At 43.2% G+C, this 23,962-nt stretch overlaps 1 protein-coding gene across 7 annotated transcripts in view; it reads right to left on the minus strand.

Annotated features, from left to right (window-relative positions):
* FARP2 (FERM, ARH/RhoGEF and pleckstrin domain protein 2) overlaps positions 1-23,191 on the minus strand; it is a 71,785-nt gene extending 48,594 nt beyond the window's left edge. For 2 of the 7 annotated variants that reach the window (XR_011811502.1, XM_072042654.1), the window contains exons 1-3: positions 22,952-23,190; positions 18,776-18,996; positions 1,200-1,304 (exon numbers count right to left, since the gene is read on the minus strand). Coding sequence is in view for 5 of the 7 variants with exons in the window: in XM_072042654.1 (XP_071898755.1) it covers positions 1,200-1,304; positions 18,776-18,976 (306 nt within the window). In the remaining 2 variants the exon portion in view is untranslated. Of the gene's footprint in view, positions 1-1,199; positions 1,305-18,775; positions 18,997-22,951 lie in introns of all 7 variants that reach the window. The other 5 variants (XR_011811503.1, XM_072042653.1, XM_072042656.1 and 2 more) reach the window with 5 other exon arrangements.
* Between the last annotated feature and the right edge of the window lie 771 nt (positions 23,192-23,962).

The raw sequence follows: 23,962 nt of genomic DNA on the forward strand, positions 1-23,962 counted from the left end.
CATGCTTAAAGCTCATTTGGACAGAGAACGAAGAGTCACTTCAGCAAAAGCACATCACCAACGCTAAGGTGGTGCACAGAAACCATGCCAAAACACGACAGTAGAGAGAAGCCCAAGTACAGAATTACAGAAGATCTGGGCGATGTGGCAAGGCTGGAGTTTTTTCCTTTCCATGTTCTGTCTATCCCTGCCCTACAGAATGATACTTAAGTATTTTTACTCTTTATTCATTTCCCACAATTTTGTTCTCTATTAAACAAACAGATTTATAAAGAAAAACTGTTTTCACTCTAGTAACCATAAATCTATTATGATGTATTCTGGGTACTGAAGTATTTTATTTATTTTATTTTTTTTAACCCCCCTCCAAACAAAAAGACATTAAAAAAATTGTAACAGAGCAATGGCCTAGGTTAGGTCCTTATCAGTCACTTCTCTTGCAAGAGCTGAGGATTTTAAGAACCTTATTACCAGAAACGCTTTGGAAGCTTTGCAAAAGAAAAATAAACTAAACAAGCTTTGCTGTAGTCCCTTGGCTCAAAAGCAGCATGCATTAGTGCTGTTAGCATTCCCTATGATTTCAGTCATACTTTCTGCATATAAGACCTAAAACTAGAAAACGTAATAAAGAAAGAGAACAAAGGTCCCGTTTTAAGAACACTTTTCAGTTTAGAAGCTAAGTTGTCCTCTTTGCAAGGATAAGCAATTAGGATGCTTACAGAATCTTATTATTTATCTAGACCATGATTAAAAGTGAATGCAGGCCTATACAGCTGCTGGGGCTTATATCTCTTGCAGAGAGGTACATAATGACTCTTCAGGGAAATTAACTGAAGTCTGAATTAACTGAATATGAATGTCACCACCGCCAAAACTACACTTTTAATATGGTTTTGTAAGGGCTACACAGACTACACTTTGAGTTACTAATTTTTAGAGGAAAGGAGGATTATATTTATGTTTCTGAAAGTAGAAACATCAGCAGCTACATAATTGCATTATATGTTTTTGAAATTTAACAAGATAGAGAATGTGATTCTCCCCCTCTACTTTATTAGTTGACATTGTTCTGATGAGTGAAGTAGATTTACACTAAATCAAAGAGTATCCTACAGGAGACTCCAGCACTTCTGACACTTAAGCAACTGCATCTACTCAAAATTTTTATTGTAATGAATTTGTCAGGAAACATTACATACCCAATATGACTGGATGTTCTGGAACTCAATTCCAAAGTAGTCCGATTCATTCAAATTCAGATGCTTGTAAACTTCTGTCAGTAAAGCCTGGCCATAATATTTGGACTGAAAAAAAAAATACAATGGGATTAAGACAAAGCAATTTATAGCAAATTAGAAATAGGATATGGCATCTTTAAAAACTATAGAAAAGATTTTTCACATTAGCATTGACCACCTTTGCTACTGTAATGAGCAAACACCCCCTAGACAGAGTGTACATACAGACAAGTTCCACAGAATGGCAGCCAGCAATGCTGGAGGCCTCTGGAGGCCATCTCTACCCGACCTTATCTATGTGAGCGGACAAGATCAGCCACAAGCTATGTATGTCCTTCAAGGAACCAGCAACAATCCGTCTGTGTAGCCAGCAACTGTTGCTCTCCCTCAGCCAAAACTGGCTGACGCAGGGGCTTTGACCTTTTATCCCCACAGAAAAGAGTCTGGAGCGGGACTGCCTCCCTCAACCGTAGCACTGCACCACGCCACATTGCCTCTGTCGAGCTGCTTGCGATGGAGCCCTCCCCACTAACCCTTTGCCCATTCTCTAGGCCAGCTGCATGCAACGCCATGAAACCAATGCTGACAGAAAGCAGCTGTGGTACAAAGGTGGAAAGAGGGAGCTTTCACAGCACATCCAGAGGGTACACAGCACCCAACTGCGGTGCCAGGCCATGCTCTGCGCCACAGGCCATCACAAACCACCAAGGGAAACCTGCCACCCCCTCACAAAATCATTTCCTCCCCCACTCTGACTTGTTTTCGATGACACTGATATTCTAGCTAAACACACCTGAGGCATTCATGCCACTCAGATCTTGTTTATTTGGAAAAGTCAGAGCTCCAGAAGACACTACGGTTTTCCCAGTAAAACAGGTACAAACAGTTCTGTAACTGACTCTCTAAGTTCGGAACAGTAGATTTTTTTTTAAAGAGGGTAGGTATTAAAACAATTAGTAATATAGTAAGTCATTTAAATGTACAAATGAAAAGAACAAATCCTTTTGGTTAAAAGAAGAGGGTTTGAAAAATAAAGCAAAAGTTGGGAAAATCACTCTGCATTACTAAAATTCACAAAAATTGAAGAGAAATTGCTGCTTAGAAGACAGATTGACTGGCAGTGGTTTTTAGAACCATGCAATCTGGCTGTATCACTTCAAAATACCTCTGCATCACTTGAAAAAAAAAAAAAAACTCCAGTGAGAAAGTATGATAACTGCAGTACTGGAAGTCTGAAGCAGCACTGATAGTCTACCTGACACGAACAGCTGACTGCATCTAGTGCCTTAACAAAGGAGAAGAGTACAGAAATAAAAGGACAGAAAACGATATGAAATTAGCTCATCTCTCTCATCCATGCTTTCATGAGTTATGTTTACCCATGAAGGCAACCAAGAGTATGAAACACAAGTCAGGTGAATTCACATGGCACAAATACCATTCATTCCAGAAGTTGCTTGGTATCCCACTGGATCTAGCCTCTGATGCTGAAACCCCAAAATAAACCTGCAGGTAAGCAGACATGATCCAACACGGTGAGAAGTGCTCTCCTCTTTTTCTGGTTACAGAAACATTTTTACCCACTTTGTAAGCAATCTTCCTTGAGTTTACCCAAAGACCTTTCTTCCCTGAGAAGACCAAATAGTGCCTTTCCAGTGCTGCATTTGAGTTTTTGGACACGAGTGTGCTGCTGCTTCCAACTCCTGGCCTCATGGTGCCCAGCAAGCTCAGACAGCCTCAACACCGGCCTCCAGGCCTTGGGAGCCGTGTACACCACACACAGAACAAAGGACACCCACGCTTGCCCTGCCTCACCGCCTCTAAATGAGACCTTCCCCTGAAATTTAGAAACAAAACAATGTAATGTTAGCATAAACATTCTGCCATTTCAGAAAACAAAACCAAACCTCATGGCTGATAACCTTCTGCTGCTCCCGCGCAATGCCCGCTATAGCCAGGTGATAAAAAACACTGCTTTATCTTTTTATTCTGGAAATTCGGCTATTTGGAATCATCCACCACAGAAGGAGGAGAAATTTTGGGGAATGGAAAATTAATGAGATTTGGTAACAGAATAACAGGGTAAGAGGACACTGTTGCAACTGATTAAATTACAAAGGTACCATCCAGATGTTAAAAGTGTAAAATTATTTTAGTCAGGCTTTCAACTATAAATTTATGTGTCATTTACAGCAACAGCTTAAAAAACTCACTCTAAACTGAATTTAATTTCATAGTGCTTTCTTCAAAACATAGACCAATGTTAACAACATCATGTTTATATATATATATATATATATTTATATATATATATTATATATATAAAAAATAAAATCAGTTACAAAAGCTTGAGACTGAACACAACATTTTATTCTGTCTCAAATCCAGTGGGAAAATTCTCCTAATAGATATTTAGTTCCTCTTTTTTTGTTGTTATATTTATTTCAATATGCCATATTATAACCATTCTTTCTGAAAAGTTTCTTAACATTTTGAAGTTTACAGAAACGTATGTTCAGTTCTGCAGTGGATAGCTCCATGTCATTGTTTTATCTGCATGAAAGCAGCAGAAAGCAAATCTTCTAATTATATGATTACTGTAACTTTGACGTCAGGTCAAGAAGCTGCATGAATGCAGAAAGGTCCCATTTTCAATATAAATTCACAACACAGCATACTTTCCATTCCACAGTTCTCAATTACTCTTTATATGCTGCCAAGATGATGACTAATGGTAGTACTGAATTACTATATTATTACACACACACACACACAAAGTGTAAAAAATTAAATAGGCAGCTAACAAAAGCTTCCCCCAGTGACCCAGCTCTGATCTAAAAATTTATTTTTTTTTTTTCTTCAAATCAAGTTGTATAGTCATCTCAAGGCTGAAAACTTCTTAAAACCATGGAAGTATGGTATCAGGACGGGTACGTTACAGTGTCACTGCACTAAGAGAACACCTGTGTGGCAATCCCATGCCTGTATTTAGGGTAAATAATGTGTTCAGACTACATGTTCAACAATTAAAGCTTTGCAGTTTTCATGAGGTTTTGTGATGTGATTACCACTCCCCCACCCCTTAAAGTGCTGTCACATTCTGAAATTGAAATTATTACTCTATGTAATATATGACTAATGAATAGATCATCCTTCTCATGGAAATATAAAGATTTAGCAGGTGAACTGAGCAGAGAAAAAAGGGATATAAGGAATTACTCCAACAACAGCTGGCCAGACGTTAGCTGCCTATGAAATAACAGCCACCACAGCCAGTCTTGTACCTTTGTGCATTTTCTGGCATTAGAAATAGAGGGACAACTCAATTCAAATTCAGGAGAGCTACGGAAAGAACAGGAAAATTCAGCATGAGTGCCTGGCAAACATGACGTTTGGAAGTTATTATGCAAATAGAAATTCATCACCATATATGCTCAGGCCCTCCTACATCTCCTACAAGCATATAGGGGGATTCCATAAAAATTGACACGAACCAGAGTGATCTCACTTCTGTTTCAGCACTGCATACTATGATGTAATGAAAGACCTTCAATATGGGCAAACCAAACTTCCCATGGTGTAACATAGATCACGTTGCTGAGAGTCCACGTTATATCAACTAAGCTTTGCTGACACACGTAGTGTGGATGAATTTTTTACACTGAGAAACGAGGCAGCCTTTTGTTCAGCAATCTGACATCTGCCTCAGCCACGATAGCTTTGGCAGCTTCTACCTTTGGGAGCATCACAGGACACTTCTTTAAAAAAAAGTTTTTGTAACAGTATAAAAGTAACATAACTTTTCCATAAAGGCAGTATCAGAAACAAATAGAAACAAACATTTTAAACTGTAGTTTCTTTACAGAACGAGGTCTCTACTTTTATGCAGAGTCAGTCAATACATTCAATGTTAGCAATTTTTAGGAGAGGAGAGTGTAAGTAAATAAAAATGAGGAGTTGGAGCAACAGTTACTGTCATTTTGTAATCCCAAGTGTTACTTTCTATTTTCTTAAATACAATACCTTACTGCCCACCTAGCAGATCCTCCCTTTGTTGGACCATTTTAGCTTCGCAAGACAGAAAAACAAACTAGGAACACAAAGCATATGATTTTCAGTGGACCATATTTCAATATTATCAAAACCAATTCTTCCTCAGCAAACTCCTAAATATGTCTTTGAGAATATCTTAACTTTCTACTTCTATGTATTTTAACTTAAACAACAACAACATAACAAACCGGAACACAGTATTTTTATAAAGAGCACTCCTCTCATTTTCCAAAATGGACAAACCGCCCTTGCTCAAGCTTTCCAAAAATGAAAATCCACTTTTGGCAGCAGTTAGGCTGGAAAAAAAATTCAGTCCAAAAGCCAAGAGTTTGGAAAAAACTGAGAGTTATAAAACGGAGGTATAGAATGGAAACTTTTGTGCAAGCCAGAACAGCAGGAACCACTGGTTTCCAGCTTCAGCAAATACCAGCTGACCTTGGATTCTGTGTTAGAGAAATCTGCAACTGTTTGGAGACCAAATCCTCCAGTAAACAGTATATGCATGAAAGGAAGAAGTTTATACTTTAGATCACCGCTGACAAATGGCCAGGACAGAGTGCATCACTAGCAGCCAGAGAGCCCTGAGCATGAAAAGTAAACTCAATTATATTAAGATCCCTTCACATAGATGAAGGTGGTTTTTGTTTGTTTGTTTGTTGTTTTTTTTTTGTGTGTTTTGGTTTTTTTTTTTTTCGGTGCACTTTTAGTGATCTTCATAATGAAAAAAAGAGTATTTCTCATGTTTTAGCAAATTGAAAAACGACAATCAGCAATTATACGTAGTAGTTACACTAAACTTGTTATTTCCTTTCTTAACCAGAAATACACAAACAATTCAGTGATTTTATAGCTCTGTTTATCTACATTCCTTTTGAAGTCTGTTAGATCTCTGTCCAAATGTAGTTTGATATATCAAAAACATTTCAAAACTCCTTATTAATTACGATATCATTAATGCCATGTATAAACAAAAACTGCATTTATGAATACAGGCTGTGCATTTAAACCGCATTTATTAGAAAGAAGGAAATAATACAAGATGGCAAGGAATACCATTCACTGACATCAAGATTTTCATGGCTAAAAGAAGAGAAGCTTAAGGCTCTGTATTTCGTTTTTAATCCACAAGCTGGAAAAGTGATGATAAAAAGTACTGAAGGAGGGGACAGTTAAGTTTCTTCAACTTTGATTGGAACAAATAGCTGATATGGAAATGGTCCCTGTCTTTACTGGGACCCTGTATCACTTCACAAAATTCACGTGCTCAACTAAATACTGCTTAAATACTATTTCAATTTAGTTTTCTGAACAGTTAACAATTTAACAGTAACTGTAAGCTTTAATAGAAGATTATTTCATTTTTAACAGTTGGTGAAGAAAATTGTATTTTAAATACATGTATTTGTTTCGCTGGCTTTCTTATACCGGCAGATCCCAACTACAGCTTATTTTACTACAACAACAGCAAAGAAAGTTTAGAGTGCATTTAACAACTTGCAGAGCACCAGACATGCAAAATACAATGTCAGTGGATTGGACCATCCTGTACAGGATCCTCCTGCCATTCCATACCATCGCAGTTTCTACCTGTCATTTATCAAGGCCATCCTGATTTGTCCCAGAATTAAGTCAAGAGCTGCAGGAACCAACGCAGCACACAAGCAAGATTTATAAGCTGCTTCCAGTTTTCTAGCCACTATCAACTCATTCAAGGTAACTAAAAGAATTACTATTAGATTCCTATTAGATTACTCTGAGCCCACTTCCAAAGTTCAAGTGCCCACAGCTACATAGCAAAAGGCATTTGAAAGGTTCCAGCTCGTCCTCTCACCCACTGTCCAGGCAATCTGTCCTAAGACAGGGCTGAACATCAAGGAGCTTGCATGGCCACAGCTGTTACACATCTCCCCCATGGCTAAAATAGTTGCTTCTTCCGACATCGATATGTTTAACTACCCCTGGCACAAGTTAAACACACAATTTTCTCTCCATCTTTCTTCCCACAGGTTGTTTTAAGCACTGCTTAGGATCGACTTGCAACTATGGGAAACTTGAATTAGTAGGGAGCATGAAATTACACACAGGTGGAAACAGAACGGTTTTCTGCGTGACTCTGGGAGAAGACGACTCCCACAGAAAGGACTCAAACCTCCTGAGTTAAAAACCAAAAGTGTGTGTCACGGTATTTCCATATAGCACTGAAATCAAATTTACTCAAATAAGGGTACTGCAAAATCAAACACAAATTTCTGAGTTAGTTTAAGGTACATTATTATGCTGCATACTGGGCATAACTATAGCCCCATGAGCATGTTTTTGTTAAAAAAAAATAAGACTCCCCCCATATTTTTTTTCTTAAGATTTCTGATTTTTTAAACTGAACCTGCAGCCAATTTAATCCCGAAATGTGAGCCTCTGGCTCATTTAATTAAGGCTAACTTTAAAACCTGTGCTCATTTAAAGGTTCACGCAATGTTAGAGCACTTCACTGCCAAATGAACCAGCTCTACCTAACAAACATGCTTTTCCAGAGTGGCTAGACTTGCCAGATGCCTGAAAGTAGGAAAACAATCTTTTGCTGATGTGGGAAAAGATCCCCAAGAGGGAGGGAATTGTGTGAACAAGATTGGGAAATGTGTATGTCGGTATATAGCATGGTAAATATGGTCCCAAGCTCAAGAAGAACTCTAGTGCTGAAGTATAAGGAGCATAGAAATAAGACACATCGTGCTTTAAAAGCCAGCATAACAACTGAGGATTGGAGAAACTGTTGGCAAGTGCTATGTACAGAGAGCACATAAACGATCCACCTGAAAATTACTGGGAGTCGAGCAGAAATTCACTGTCACTTTTATCACTTGGAGAGCAGAAAAGCCCACGCACACGTCCCCAATGCCTTGGGTGCCAACACTGCTCTAGATTTCCTAGGGAAAAACATTCTGAGGTTAAGTCACTGAAGCTCAAACTGGACCAGGTCCTTGACTGAGCGTGCTGATCTCCCGACCACAACCGCTCGCAGGCACTGGAAGCTAAACTTCTACAAAATAATTCTCTGGATCCGTGAGGACAGCAGCCTGCAGCTGTAAGGAAGGATGAGATAATCATGACTTCTCCGTTCTGCTCCCTCCCAAGCTTTAAAATTTAGGTGGTCATATGACACATTAGCATGTCCCAGCTACATCCCAGCTATTCTTCTCCCCTCACAGCCTTCAGAGGACACAGGACAACGTGGCACCAAAGTTCACACTTGGTAGCAATCAAATGCCAGCAACTGCAGCAGCATAGGCAGCAGCTGCCCTGGGGTGGCAGGATCCCTACAGCAGAGGAATCACGGCTGTGGAAATGACAGAGAATTGTGCTGCTACCAGTAACACTGGGACAGTATTTACAAGGCATACTACTTCATAACGTTTTTAAAAGGCTGAGTAACACCACACTGACAGCCTTTCTTAAACACGGATCGTACACCAAGGATGCCGCCTGGTCAGCTCGCTGCGTGATGTGCTCCACAAGTGACTACAAAACCAAGACCAGATAAAAGTGCACAGTTATAAACAGGGGCTGCTGCCACAATGGACAGCATGCCATCGTTAGCCATCCTCAAAATAAACTTCCACTTCAAGAAGTGAGGGTACATAACACAACATCTCAGTACCCGCTTTGTTCACGCAGGCCACAAAACAGCACAACCCAAGCTAAGAAACCAGAAGAGGTTGGGGATCTCTGTATTTCCCCCAGCTCTGCCACTGACAAGGCTCTACTCAGCTGTGCAAACACCACATATCCCACAGCTCTTCCCTTTAACATGCCACTCCACCCAATGCATGTACACTGTGCGCCCTAGGAACCTGCACAGCATCGTTTTGTATTTATCTACAGAGAGCTATATAAAAAATAATACTATTTTAAGACACTTCAAATATAGACAATGCTTTGCTTCCCTTTGTTCACAACAGATTACTAAAATTGCAGGTCTTTTTCCAGCAATTATGCTTTGGAGTCAAAACTATCATCCAAGCCAGCACCAACAAGACTGGACTCAAGGTTTCCTTGTGGGGCATGATGATACTCCAGACATCTTTTGGCATTTTTGTCCACTTACCTAAAGTCAAAACATGAATGCATGCCAAGCATCAGCAGTTGAAATGCAGATCTGACCGGGCTAACACCCATGCTCGGCAGGGGTCAGACAAATAATCCAACAGAGCCAACAATCCAGCGCTTTTCATAAATGTAGCAGCTTGCTAAAAAAGACACAGACTGCATAGGCAGAGCTACTTCCCCATAATATCTCCCTAATGCGCCCTGAACAATCAAGGAGGATCAACCTCAGAGAAGATGCTATACTTGTTTTACCTCTACCTTCCCACATAAAGTACCAAAAAAGGCTGGCACGCAGCTGTGAGGAAGCCTACTGCAGGGGAATATTTTAAAATATTGAGGAAATAGAAAGATCATAAAGGATTATCTACACAAAGCAGGTATTTCACAGGAAGGGCTCAATCTATCTTTTCATTACAAACATTTGTACCTAATTTAACCTTTCTGTACCTAACGTAACCTAAATTGTACTCACTGTCCTTACCTCACTCCTCACTGTACTTTGAGCAGAGTATCGACATGATGGCAATGGGTTAATAAATACCTCTCGGCCAGATTAGATAAGACTGAAGCTCTGTTAACTTTCCCACCTCCAGCAGGAGACTTTCCTGCTTCTTTGGCTTTGGGCTGCCTTTCCCTGGTCTGTCAGAGTAGCAGACTGAGGGGCACAATGTGAACACAGGATGATTTGGGTTCAACTACTCACAGGAGAGCTCTAACAAGGAACTTCTACAAAGAAGGCTTTGGGGTTTTTCGTTTTTGGAAGACATGTTTTACCTTTTCCACTTTGAGTCAGGGCTCCATCGAGCACCGTGCCTAAGCACTCTGCCAGAGGAGACAGCAGGAGCAGAAAAGCAGCTTAAGGAACAGAGAAGCCAAACATGTCAGCTCAGATCTCTGAGCTGGGAAGGTGCACCTGCAACCAGCATCTCCCAGCTCACCAAGGACCTTCCCGAATCACTTGTGGAAACATCAGTGTGAGCAGGTGTTAACAGTTAACTCGCTTCATCCCACATTCCTCCATCACAAGGCTGGGAAGAAACAACTTCTAATGATAATGACTCTGGTGATGTTTTCAAACCCGCTTTCATAATAGTGATAGCACTCCAAAAATAATAATAATAATAAAATAAAACAGTGAACCAAAGAACCAGAAGTGTTCTGCTATACGTGGAAAGAGATCCCTTTGGAGTAACGGAGTAAGGCACCTCACATACAGAGAGCCTGACCTGCATCTCCCCTCCGCCTGTTTCAAATCTGTAGATTTCAGCCCCGCAAGTCAGCCCCTCAATACCCAACATCACAGTTTTAAAATATCATTTGCACTCGGTATCACCATCACAGCACGGTTTTTCACATGATCAGTTTATGTTCTCACCTTTTTACACATGCAGGCAATGTTCAAGCCCTTGCCAGCAATGTGTTTTGTTGCGAGGAAGCAGACGACACGAAGGCATGCTTTTGCAACCCTGTTTGTTTAAATGAAATGTTCCCAAGGTTGTGTTTCTCTGAATGCAGCAGGGTACCAGCAGACTCTATCCTGGCTCAATGTTAAGTCCCTTTTTTCAGTAGACACGGACCAAAAATTGCTCTGAACCATGTCTTAGCACACCGTATTTCTGTAGCTGCCTTCAGCTGACCAGGGTTGGCTTTGTTTTTTGTTTGGTCTCCTTTATTCTCGCTCTTTCAGGCGCTATGTATTCTACAGGATTATCCATCTCGGGGGCACCGCTGGCCACCCAGCTCTGCACGCCCCCACTCAGAGAAGGCTCCCTGACAACCACAGGCTTTTTTGCTATACAGAATTTCTTACTGTTATTCCGATAGAATGGCCTAACACTAATTTCAGCTGACTTTGCCCATCTTTCATCACTAGATTGTGAAAAAGAAATGAACATCTGCATTCTTCAGAAGCGTTTAAGAGTCTAACATAGCATTGCCTTTGTTACTGAGCAAGACACGTTATTGGAATTAGTAAGGAAGGTAACAGCATTTTATTTTTTTTACACATTTTCCATTTTTAAATAAAGCATGCTGAATTAGATTGTGTATTAGTCACTTTGGAAGCCATTTGGAAGGAATTGAACAGAAGAATTGTATCAGTGCACATACGTCATTATTAAGTTATGCATTGGTTTACCTATCAGATCTCTTTCAGACCAAGTAATTCCAAGCAGGAAGTTCTCAGTGTGCTTACAGTAAATTAAAGGAAGCCCAGGAAGAGTTTAGCTCTATACCAACTCTGTGTTAAGCTGAGTAAATGCAGCTCTTGTACCATCCCTTTTGAATTCATGTGAGAAGAGGTTCTCATCTATGCATGTCCTATATAACCTATCACAGCCATACATCTACATCTATAGGGCAAGGACTGTGATAACACTCGATCACTATTTTACCAAATGTTTTCTGGGTTTTAAGTCACTTCACATGCATGTAAGTTTTAATGGACTTTTCTTACAAGAATATTCAGATTGTTTCTCCTTTGCTGAATTGTAATTCAATTTTTTGTCCATATAATGGGACACTTATCGTCAAAAGAACTGCAGAAGTTGTTTCTATAATATAAATTAAATTCCTGTCCTCCCTTTAAAAACAGGCTGTCAATGAAATGGCTACGGTTTTACCTTTCCCCACCCAATACCACATTCCTACATAGCATCAAAAGAGTCAAACACCCGAACACAAAATAACAGGTTTTGGAAGTACAGGGTAGAATCAAACGGTACACGAACTGCAAAGCTTCAATTACTTTCTTTTTAAACCCTGTAATAACTTCGAATTTTAAACAGTGAATTACTAACTTTCACTACTGAGGTCAGACAAAAATAAGTTCTAAGGCACCTTATTTGCCATATTTAGGGCAGTCAAAGCAGAGCAATGACAAACATCTGGCCATGATTCTTTCTGGAATTTTGACTATTTCTTTCTACCATTTTTTTTTCAGAGAAGAAAAACACTGAGCTTACTAATACAGCATTTTGATTCTTTCAGCATAGCGCTTAATAGGATTCAGAAGCAGTCTGTCCTCCCACTTCCCACATATTTAAGCTGTTAATGCTTCTGCAGCACAGAGGGGAAACAAGCCTTGACGAAACGAAGGGCTAAGTACATGAGCAGGGAGCAGGGGAGAAGGCACAGAAGCAGACTCATGTCAGAGCTTCGCCCGCCAGGGAACCTGAGCCTGGCTGCCTCATCCTACGGGGAAGCCCCCCGAGCACAGACGCTGCAGAGCCACAGGAAGGATTGCCCTTCGGAAAATGACTTCAGAATAAATGTTTTCCAGCTCCCGCTACATGCTTTCTGTTCCTAACGGATGCATATTTCTTAATTATAACTCCTCAGTAGCAGCGTTTTGCAGTCACCGAGTTTGCATAACGTGTCCTTAAGCCCTGATGAAATTTCTTAAGGTCAGTCACGGCGCTGGAGGGAGTTCCTGATAAGCAACACTTCACATCGAGAGCATGCTGAAAACGCTCCCTTCAAACCACAGGAAATGACAGGGTATGTACAAGGCTCAGATTGCTTCCTCCACAGCCCCATAAACGCTCCTCAAGCCCTAACCCAGTTCCTGATTTCAGGGCCTCCGACTCCCAGGGCTCCAGCAGCTGCTCCGGAACAACCAGGAGCAGGAAAGGCACAGCTTCCGTGACACTTTAAATTATAGATTAAATTACAGATATGTTTTTAGATTACAGATACATTTTTAAATTACAGATAAATTAATTTACAGATAAATTACGGCCTGCAAACGGCAGACAAACCAGGATAATGAAATGTAGGCCTGGCATAGAAACGTGAAGCAATTCTGCAGCCTAACAGTGAAAATTGTAGATTTAAATAAACAAAGTGAGAGTCATACAGCTGCCCAGAAGACAATATCGCTGCTAGACAGAGTAAATGGCAGGCCACAGTTTTCCACCTCGTACAGAAAAACACACATTAATTCCTTAGTTGTACAACAGGAGGACTTACACTGAACAGCAGTAAGCTCAAAAGCAGACACAAGCAGTGTGGGGGCAATACTTAATGAGAAAATACAGGGAATACAGGGAAGTGTAACCTTACTCGACTACAGCATCTTCATAACCTGCAGGGAAGCCCTGTCCTTCCCTGCTGCTCACCCCACGCATGCCAAAAGAAGGGAGCCAAACGGCACAGCACGGCGGGTACACACAACACACCACGAGCTTCAGTTTGTAAGAAAATGAGATGCAGCCATCTGCAAGAAACTAAGCCACATTCAAGGAAGCAACAGGCCTGGTAGAAATGCATGAAAAGGAAAGAAAAAAACAAAAACAGCAACAGAGCGTTCTCCTGAGTCTTCAAGTTCTGTGGCACGAGAACACCTGCCCTAGCCTTACTCACCATGAAAACCCCGAGCAATGCTTGACTCCAGATCACAGGGAGACCACGGGACATAACTGAAAGCCCAGCCCAAAAAACACAAGCTAGCTGAAATGGAAAGGTGACTTCAGACCAGCATAAAGCTAACACGGTAAATTATCATGGCGCATAACACGAGGATATACTTAAGTTTTACTTAGGCAAGTTACTTCCTTATATTAAAAAAGAAAAAAAAAACAAACAAAAGGAAAGAACAGACTTAACTGTTCAAAGCAACCTGACAAAGAACAGCATGAAACAAAAATTCTACTTTAAGTTTTCCCATTGAACAAAGCAGGCAGAACCACCTGGCTTTGCTGTGTTATGATTCCATTATGGCTACCACATTTTTATGGAATTCATTTGCAAGTTGGGAAAAATGTAGAAAAATGCTACCATAATATAACACAAGTATTTCTCACTAACTAATTTTATTTTATTCTCAAGTAGAAGGAGAAACAGATACACTTAGCAGAAAAAGTGCTAAGTTCTACCCAAAAACAGCTTGGTAAACTTCAAGTATAAAAACTGAAGCCCCTTTTTCCAGGATATTTATTCATAGCATTAACCCTAATTCATGTAAAAAGGAAGCATATAAATTTCCTACATCAGGAACAGGATATAGGCCAAATATTTAACACCACATTACAGCAGCAATTCCGTTCAACATCTTATAAGCTAGTGCAAAGAAAAAACAGGGCCAGAGAGAGGCAAAGACCCAAAATAAATATATGACATCAGAGAAAACAGTGAGAAGATCTGGAAAGTTTGATCCTTTCCTTGTAAACTAAACCTGATGTTTCACTTACGTAGATTTTAAACCAGTATCTGCCTCCTGTCTACCATACCATCAGTGTGGCACGGAAATAAAGGGCATTGTTTGTCCCACAGATACACGTGCTGCGCTGTCTTTGACAGCCCTTATGTGTATCACCATAATACACCCCACTTGCAGCTCTACTGTAGATCTATGCAAAAACTTTCAGCAACTCTAGAGCACAGCTTCCTATAGCTGTAAATTCCTGCAGCCTAAGTTGCCCTTTGTTGCAGCACATTTTGCCGTCATTCAGAACCTGCACCAGACAAGTACAATTTCACCAAGCGGTCATTTTGGCAAATTAAACCCAGCCCAGACCATTCCGTTTATTTTTATGCTGATCAAAGGCTTCCAAGTTTAATCTCTTAAGAAATTTGGAAAAGCTGGCAGAACTTCTATTGTACAACCCTGCTTACTTTGAAGTGTGCCCACGATCTGAATTAAATTGAATTCTCCAACCATTCATCTAGGAGTCTGCAAAAGCACCCAGTTGGCCAGACTTAGCTCTGAGGGAAGAGGACAGGTGCCCCTTGACATGGAAGATCTGAACTACGTAACCTGAATGTAAAAAGGAAAAAAAAAATGGAAACAATATTCCAGTCTAGTTTTGAATGCGTTATATTTCAGTCTCTTTACTGTTTGGGAGGGAAAGGAGAAAGGATAAACACACAGTTTTCTGAACTCTTATAAAACATTTAAGCTCCATGCTTGAGCATTGAGGACAGATTCCCCAGAAAGGAGTTCTGCCTCTATGTGCTTTAAAGAACGGCTCTCTCTTACTGATTAAAGAAATTCATAATTAAAAAGAAAACCTTACAATACAGATGGTTAGTAAGAACAGAGGCAGTGGATCTTAGACAAAAGACAGCGGATTTTAGCTGCGCTGAACCTTTAACACACTGTTCTAGATAGAAACAACAACACAAAGGAAAGATTTCCTTTTTATTTTATCCTTGTCCCATTAGTCATGCCATTTTGTCAGTCCCTTTTTGCTCTTTGGTGAGTTAAAAAACACAAACAGTTGGAAGAGCTGCCAAACCAGGGCATCTCCCAGCACCTGCCACGACATAAGTAAATATTTCAAACGCGGGTTGGAGAAAGGAGGAAATGACACGGAAAAGCCTGTAAAGATTAGATCATTATGGCAGCTACTCTGTTTATCCTACACAGTTAAAATTGCTGGCGTGGACCATTTTCGGCAGCTTTCTAAGAGCTGTAGGAGACGAAGCTTCTATGCCATCTTCCTTGCAGCTCCATAGGGAAAAGCCCCTCTCCAGGAGATGGCTACCGTGCCAATTCTGCTTCCAAAGACAAATTTTCTCAGTGAAAAGCTACTTCCCACAGATCTTAAAAACAGGAAGGAAAGTCCCTTTTTGCCCTGAGATACATCTGCCTTAGATGGCAGTACCAACAGAACACATGAGAAAGGCCTTTACAGCTTAGTCTTCAGTCCTGCTTCCCTTTAAAGACTTCTCTACCTGCAGAGCTTTTAAGAAAATAGCTGAGAAAAACCGTGAAGGGTTCTCTCTCATAAACTTTTATATGCAGTCAAGGTCCACCTTCAACCAGTAAGAGGTCGTGACTTGCTTGGGAACACCACGTTACCTTCAGGTTACCTGCCCACGCTGAGCTCTGGCGCTTGGAACTCGTTGCCTGCTTCTGGGAGGCTCAGACAAGCTACGCAGCACATTCCTGCTTTACGCATTCACATCTTTTCATATTCGGCCCTCCACAACAGAGCTCTTGTCCTGCCACACTAAGTTATTGCTGACCTAGGCCAACAAACACAAGCCACACAAAGTAGGTAGTGAAGACAACGTGACCTCTTACTCCCAGACCCAGCTGAAATTAGCTTGAAAGCAAAGCGGAGTGGGCAAGCGTCACTCAAGTCAGAGCTTCGACCCCTCTAGGACAGCTGCTTCATCATGAATTTACTCACTGCTTTTTCAAAAAGCTGTCCACAAATAGGTGCCTACAGCATGACCAACTTTTCTTAATTCCTCCCCCTTAAGCCCCAAGAGAAAAAAAAAAAAAAAAAAACAGTTTTCCATCAAAACCAGCAGTGATTTGCAAACCCTGCTATCCCACCAGGCCACGGAGACAATTAGGAGGTAGGAGGGTTGCAATGTAATGCCTCGTCCCCACTTGACATCACGTTTTTAGACAAAAGCGAAAGATGTAGGCAGTGTGTCACTAAGACTCATGAATGGTGCAGCTGATGACTATGGAGCTTTCTGTGCTCAGTGACCTACAGACAAAATCATTCCCTTTTCCTTACTGCTTACAAGAGGCAGAAGTTCCTAAGCTGTTCAGTTCTGACGGACTTCTTAAAGAAGAGCGGTATGGTATTAACTTCTGCCTCTGCAAGCTAGTTGCACAAATTCAGGTGTTTCTGTGGATTTCATAACCAGAGAGAGCTTTCTAGATAAAAGGAGAAAACGAAGATTGCTCACAATTAAGGGAAACCTCTTGTCATGATGGAGAAAAAAAAAAAAAAAGGCAAAAAATGAGACCAAAAAGGTACTTTGACCCACTCAGAGAATGGAGCTGAGTCCCCACCAGCAAAACCCCCAAGGACTTTGATAGCAGAGATAAGCAATTAGCCATTGCAATAATGGAGTGAGTTAAAACGGAGTAAGTTTTAGCTGTGGAGAAGACCCAGTAACATCCCAGAGACCATACAGTGCCTCTGCAGGAGGCAGCCAGCTGGAGGAAAGGAAGGAATCGGAACAGAAACTAGATTAGTGGTCAGACAGGCGAGACTGAAGTATGACCCACAGCAGTCCAAGACCAAAAATGTAAGAGCAAGGAATTAATGGTTTTGGCACGTGGAACATGATGTTGAGACAAATATCACATGAGAAGAGTAGACAAAAAGTTGGTACAAATATGACAGGGAAGAGAAGGAAAGCATCTATGCTAAAGCACAGATAATTTCTGTTCATTCACATGAATAAAATGGGGAACTAGCAGTTATAAGCTCTTCATGAATATTTCTAGTGCTCATGGGAAGCTTGCAGTGATTTGCAAAGGTACAAGGTTGTTGCTTTCAATTTTTAAATGAAAACCACAAGAACTCCAACATCTTCATCAACTTGAAAAAAATAAAATAAATCACACTTCAAGAGAACCACAGATTTTTTTTAAAGCTATTCTCACACACACGCACAAAAAAAAAAGTATTGTTGGTGTTCTATGTTGTAAGTAAAGAACAGATGGGTTTGCTGTAACCTCTGTGTCCTCAGGTGGAAGGATACAGACAAAGCCTTACACAACCAAAAAAAACCAAACAGATTTCATATTTGAGACTTGAACAGTCAGGCAGCAATCCACACAAGACATGGCAAAAAGCTGCTTTATTTCTTTAGAGATACACAGACATCATTCTTGCTCCACTTGGTAAAAACCTGTTTAAGTCTATGCAACAAATTAAGGCTACAATTGCTAATTATAAAGTAAATTTTATACTAATGTAGAATATCCAATAGCTGAGTATCTTCACTAGCCTATAAATGTTTTCTAACAATAATTCTTCAGGCAAGCAAAATTAAAAGTCTGAGGTTAATGCTGAGTATAAAACAAGAATTTGAAGAGCAATTTTTTTTTTAATAGAACTACCCCGATTTGAGTGTGGTTTGTATTCCTTAAGGCAGATTTTCCCAATTGTTAAGCACGCTAATTTTTAAATACTGATTTTCTGAAACACTGTTACCCCTCTGGTTCCTCCCTCTCCAAGTGTGAAAGCAAGCAAAAACTTTCTGATATGAACTTGAAGAGGATACAAACCATTAAAACAATTAATGAAAAGTAGCAATTAAAAAATCCCTTCTGCCCTCCCAACTGCCAAAGCTACAAAGATGCACATGGCTCAGGAAGCAAGAATAATTTGGCACAAGACATTTGGTGTTCCCCCAACACAAGCAACAGGCAAAACTTCTTGTTAACAGCATGTGGTTGTATTGAAATAAATGTCTGTTAAAAATGCAAACATTTGTTAGACTACAAGATTTTAAAAAACAAGATGTCCTACTCTCTTCACTATGGGTAAGGAGGCAAATGCCCTACAGGAGTCTTTATTCAGATACTGCCCCAAAACATCCCAGCTCTGTACAGCAGGAGATCCTGTAGGCTTTACATTATCCAAAGCTGAGTGTACTTGAAACCAGGTTTAAAACTCTCTTACCTCGATGTCAAGTACTTCCACTGTGTTGTCCAACATCTTTATTTTGACCTGCAGATCCTTCTCATGCGTTTTGGCAGGTGACGACATTGCAGTCGAGAGATTCTGTCCCGGCTCCAGGGTGCTCACTCCAGAGTTCTTCTGGACACCCAAACGAGAGCCAGGAGTCTGCAGGACCCTGTACGTCCCTTCTATCTCTCCCATTTTTCAACAGTGAGCAGAGCCTAAACAAAAAGTAGAAGAAAACAGAGAATTACAGCCTGAACACCAATATTCCCACATGAAAATACCATTGATGCAGAATCACAAGCACAGCCCTTATTGAATGCTCTTCACCCCACTATCAAAACCAGTAATAGATCTGATGAAATGCTGGTCAAAAATCCAGCTGCTGGGAAGAAAACTTTGTAGTGAGAAAAAAAAAAAACAGTTCCAAAGCATGGTTAGAAAACAGTATATTCCAACCTGTGCCCTCCTGCCTCCTCTCACACTGACATTTTAATTTCCGATTAATTTTTGTGTCGATTCAGCTCGCTGTACCAAGTCGCCACAAATGGCACAAGCACTGCTGCCAGCACAGGAGAAGACATCAGGAACAGCCAGCCAGGGGTTTAACACCGGGTTCTTCCTTCAGCGGTACCTAACCACTTACCCGACTGCACTACAGCCAGCCCACACCCTGAGATAACAGGAGCAATTACCTTTCTTCATCCCTTAAAACGATGACTCATGTAAAACTGTAACTACTTCAACCAATGCACGCAGCTCAGGGCCGTCGTAACGCAGATTTCTGTGGCAGATAACTGTTCTTAATCTCATGAGCAAACCTGCGCTGTGCCCAGATTAAGTCAGTGGGCAAAAATCTCAACTGCAGAACCCCGCTGCAGCTCAAATAGCCCAGCCCTGCCCTGGCTTTCACGGTTTGGTGGCAGCCACTGCAAGCAGAGCAGATGTTTAATTTAACACGGAACAAAAAAAAAAAAAAACTCAGAGCTGTTGTTTGTGTTCCCAACCCAGCTCAACGGGACCAAACACTTGGGGCCACATCTTGTGCAAGGAAAGGGACACGGAAAGGAGAGCAAGCTGCTCGGCAGCGCCCAGTGCTCAGGCTGCCAGCCTGCTCCCAGGGAGCAGCACGCAACTCCTCGCTTGCTTTGCCATAGACCTGTGTCATCTAGAGAGGGGAAAGGCAGACGATGAAAGCGCTCCTTTGGCTCCCTGTGCTTTGCGCCTGTAGGAAGTTTTAATGCCTCACAGCAACGGGGCCAACCTTCAACATCATTTAAAATTAGTATTTTAGGCTTTAATCCTTGCACTTGTAAAGAGAACATGAGATAGCTCAAGTATCAGCATCCCGCTTGTGGACCAGCGAATCTGAACCCTGTAACTGAAATGCACAGAAGGACTTTGCTACTGCTAGTCTGAAGCTTAAAAGCAATTGAAGTTGCCCAAAATTAGTTATAAAAAAACCCACGAGGGTGTTTATTTGACAACTGCTCTTAAAATTAACAACGCATAAAGACACTTGTCCTGTTCTAAATGGACAAGTACCAGAAGGAGCAGACACACCGGCTGTTTAAAACGAGGAAGGTGCAAGCAGGAACAGCCATGGAGACACAAGCACAGCCCTCCTGCGGGCAGCTGGAGCTCCCTTAGCAGCAACTCCAGCAGCCTCCACGTTGGCTGAAGCTAGACGGTACCCGAAGGTGTGTAAAACAGGCGGCCAAACTCCAGAATAAACCAGGAGTTCCTGGGTATTTTTACTAGCTTTGCTGATAAGGCAGGAAAGAGAAAAGTCACGTAAAACAGAAACTGCAGGTGGCAAAGTCCTTCCCCCTCACAGCTGTTAACAGGAAAAGTGAATTCAACTAGGTATGTCCTCACAACTTGCTAGTGACAAGATCCTAAACACATTTACCACTGCACCAGTCCCCAGCTAGAATTTATCTAGCTTTTTAGGGTCTAACAAGCACCTAGGCAGGAAACAGGCTGCGTACAAGGAACCCAGGCTTCTCTGGAAAAGAATTTCCCTATCCATTGCATGGCGGTTGTGAGCATTCTTCTATGCCAAATGCCATTGCAATCACTAAAAAAAGCCCCAAACAGACCGATCCAAGCACTACTTTCAGTTGCATCACTGCTTACAGCCACACACCCTATTTGTTCTTTACACTGGCAGCACGCTTGCTGCTATTTCTTAATGAGAAACGTTGTGTTACGATTTATGAAGCATTTCAGTTAAAGGGACTATCGAAATGAAAGGTGGAGGAAAATGAAAGAAGAAAGCTCAAGACAAACTGCAAGCACTGGGGAGAAAGAGAGGGCTGTATTTGCAGAGCAAAGTGTCCGACAGCAAGCGAGAGCACCTCCCATCCCAGGCAAGCCAGAACAAAGTCTCTTCAACCTCTTCATCAATATAAAACTAAAATGCAACATTACCATTGCATTAACAGTTCTAAGAAAACAATCTTCCTTGTATTCACCCACCCTAAACTTCTTTGCCTTGAGTGCTTATCCTGATAACTTCCCATAAATAGGGACCAGACATCAAAACTCAAATCAACTCCCCAAGGCACAGTGACACAGCGACTGTCACGCTCAGCCCCAAGCCAGCCTGAAAGAGCAGCTGGTAACCAAGCTTTGAAAAATTGACATCGTTATGTACTTTTTGTAGCCTTTTTGAAATAGCTTCAAAGCATCCATGAGTTTAATCTTCTGCTTTGATGGAATACATTCATTTTTCAGAAGTGAGACAGCGCTTTTCAGCCAGCAGTAGATCTGGAAAGGCAGCTTATACCGGAGGATATGGCTCCTCCAGATGCCAGAGGTTTTTCAAGGGGACTCTGCTGAGTATGATACCTCCTGGTCAGCGACAAAGCCCCACCACGATGCTCCATCCGCGGTTCCCAGCTCCTCGGTACGAGCAGGGTAACACATGCCTCCGTTACAAAAGGGATTCCTAGAGACCCGCGGCTGTGAGACCCTGACAGAGCGCTGAGGAAGCTCTCATCAGGAGAGGGGCCCTCTTGGACAGCTCTCAAAACAGGTCCCTTCACCTCACCAAGAGCAAGCTTTCACCTCGTACTCCTTTCACTAGAGAATAACCACCTGCTAACGCTACTACAGGCCATTTAGCACTGCCCAGCTGGCACCACCTGATGCATCAGGAATCCAACAACAACAGTGACTGAAGACAGAGATGATGAACGCTGGGCAAAAGGCCCCCCTCTGCAGAGCACGTGCCTCTCCCTTCAGCCCAGGCCCCTTGCTCCCATCCCAAATGCTCACTGCTCTCTCCCATCGCGGCATCCTTATGCAGGAGCCCACAGCTTCCCCAGGCTCCCTGAAAGGGGACGGACACGCGGTGAAGGCTGAGGACCACGGCTGGTCCCTGGGGCCAAGCGAACCGAACACACACGGGGCTGTGGAACAGCAGCGAGGTGCTGAGGGGCACCGCTGTCCCTGCTCAGAGCCACCAAACGTGACAGCAGGCTCCAAAAGCAGGCGGCTTCGGGCACGCCACTTTAGCCGGTTACAGAAAATGGGAAGAAGAGCTGATTTCCACCGCTCCCCTGCTGTCAGCTCCTGAACCCCACCACCAGATTAGCACCTCTGTGCACGGGCTGCTCCCCTGAACACCGTCCGTGCTCCTGGTGAGCCCAGAGCAGTGCTCATGCAGCAGGGGCAGAAGGCAGGAGCTCTCCCCAAAACCCGGCCACAGCGGCCAGCGAGCACGGAGCCCTGTCAGGAGGCAGCGGGAACAGCCCAGCCGCGAAGGCACGGCCAAAAGAGCCACCACGGGAGCTTCCCGCGAGCGGCTGCAGCAAAACAGCCCCGCTCCTCCATTTTTGTTGCCCACAAACCCTCCCTCGCTGCCTGCTCCGAGCTCCATTACAAAGAAGCAAGAGCGGAGGAGCGAAGGAGGGGACGGGCCGGGAGTTACTCGGGATTTTTTGGGGGTAAATCTCTGCAGAAAGCGGGCAGGGCACGCAGCGGGAGGCTGCGGGGCACCGCCTGGACATCGCCTCCCGCAGCCCCCGGCCGAGGAGCGCAGCGCCACAGCGGGGGCCGGACCCCCCCTCCCCAGCCCCGTGCCCCGCTCCGGGGATCCCGCCCGCAGCCCGGGGGGGAAGCGGGGGGACCCTCCCGGCTCCCCCCGAGGCCGCCGGCCCCGCTCACCTCCTGGGGCCGGCCGCCGTCCCGCTGCCGCCTCGGCCTCGGCCTCCTCCACCGCGGCCCCAGCCCCGGCCCCGGCCCCGCGGCGCCCGCCCCCCGCCGCCATTGGGCGGCCGCGCCCGGGGCCGGGCCGGGCCCTGTGCAGCCGGGAGGCGGGGGGCAGCGTCCTGCGGGCGGGCCCGACAAAAAGGGCTTCTGTCTGCGAGCCGAGGGGGAAGCGAGGCCTTTCGGCTCCTCCGGGCTCGGCGCCTGGATTCCCCGTGCCCACTCCAGGCCCCGGAATGCCGCTCCGAGCGGCCGCCGATGCCGTCTCTCCCTCCCCTCAGCAGAGGCGGCCCGGCCCCGGCAGGCGCTTTGCGGGGTTCCAGCAACTCGCCTCGACCCCAAAATCTGCCTTGGGCTTAATGCCAAGGATTGGGATCTTGTTACCGGCTGTCCGCCGGGCTCAGGGATCCCCGGAGGAGTCCAGATCCTACAGAAGGACCTACAGCCGAGGCCAAGTCCTCTCAGGCAGCTTGTACTCCTACTCCATCACATAGGGCTGCCTTACCCTTCTCTGCCCTGCAATGCTGTTTAATTCATTCCAACAACACTTTAGGGTTTTAAGAGTGGAAAAAAAAGTGTGTTCTTCCAGCATGAAAAGTGCTGGGAGTCAGACCCTTTAAAGAAATGTTTACACCGTATCCTTTCCCACCAGAGCTGAAGGGCTGTTGGCTCACCACAGCAGCTGTCCCTCAGCCCTGCTTCTGAAAACAGAGCCATTAAACCACACAGCCACACACACACACATGCCCAGGTGCTCTTTAGGGATGCAAAACACACACAAATCGCATTTACACAGATGAGTGCCGCTCTGGTGAGGATACCACTCCATGCACCAGTACCTAAGTGCCAGGTGACAAATCACACCCATTTTACTTTGAATAATGAGAGTCCCAGGTTTTTGTTCAGTTAACTTTCTTTCAGATACGTTTTAAACAGGGACAGAAAAAGCCACAGCCATGCAGCGGAATA

Source organism: Anas platyrhynchos, chromosome 9, assembly GCF_047663525.1.
Source record: "Anas platyrhynchos isolate ZD024472 breed Pekin duck chromosome 9, IASCAAS_PekinDuck_T2T, whole genome shotgun sequence".
Classification (NCBI taxonomy): Eukaryota; Metazoa; Chordata; class Aves; order Anseriformes; family Anatidae; genus Anas; species Anas platyrhynchos.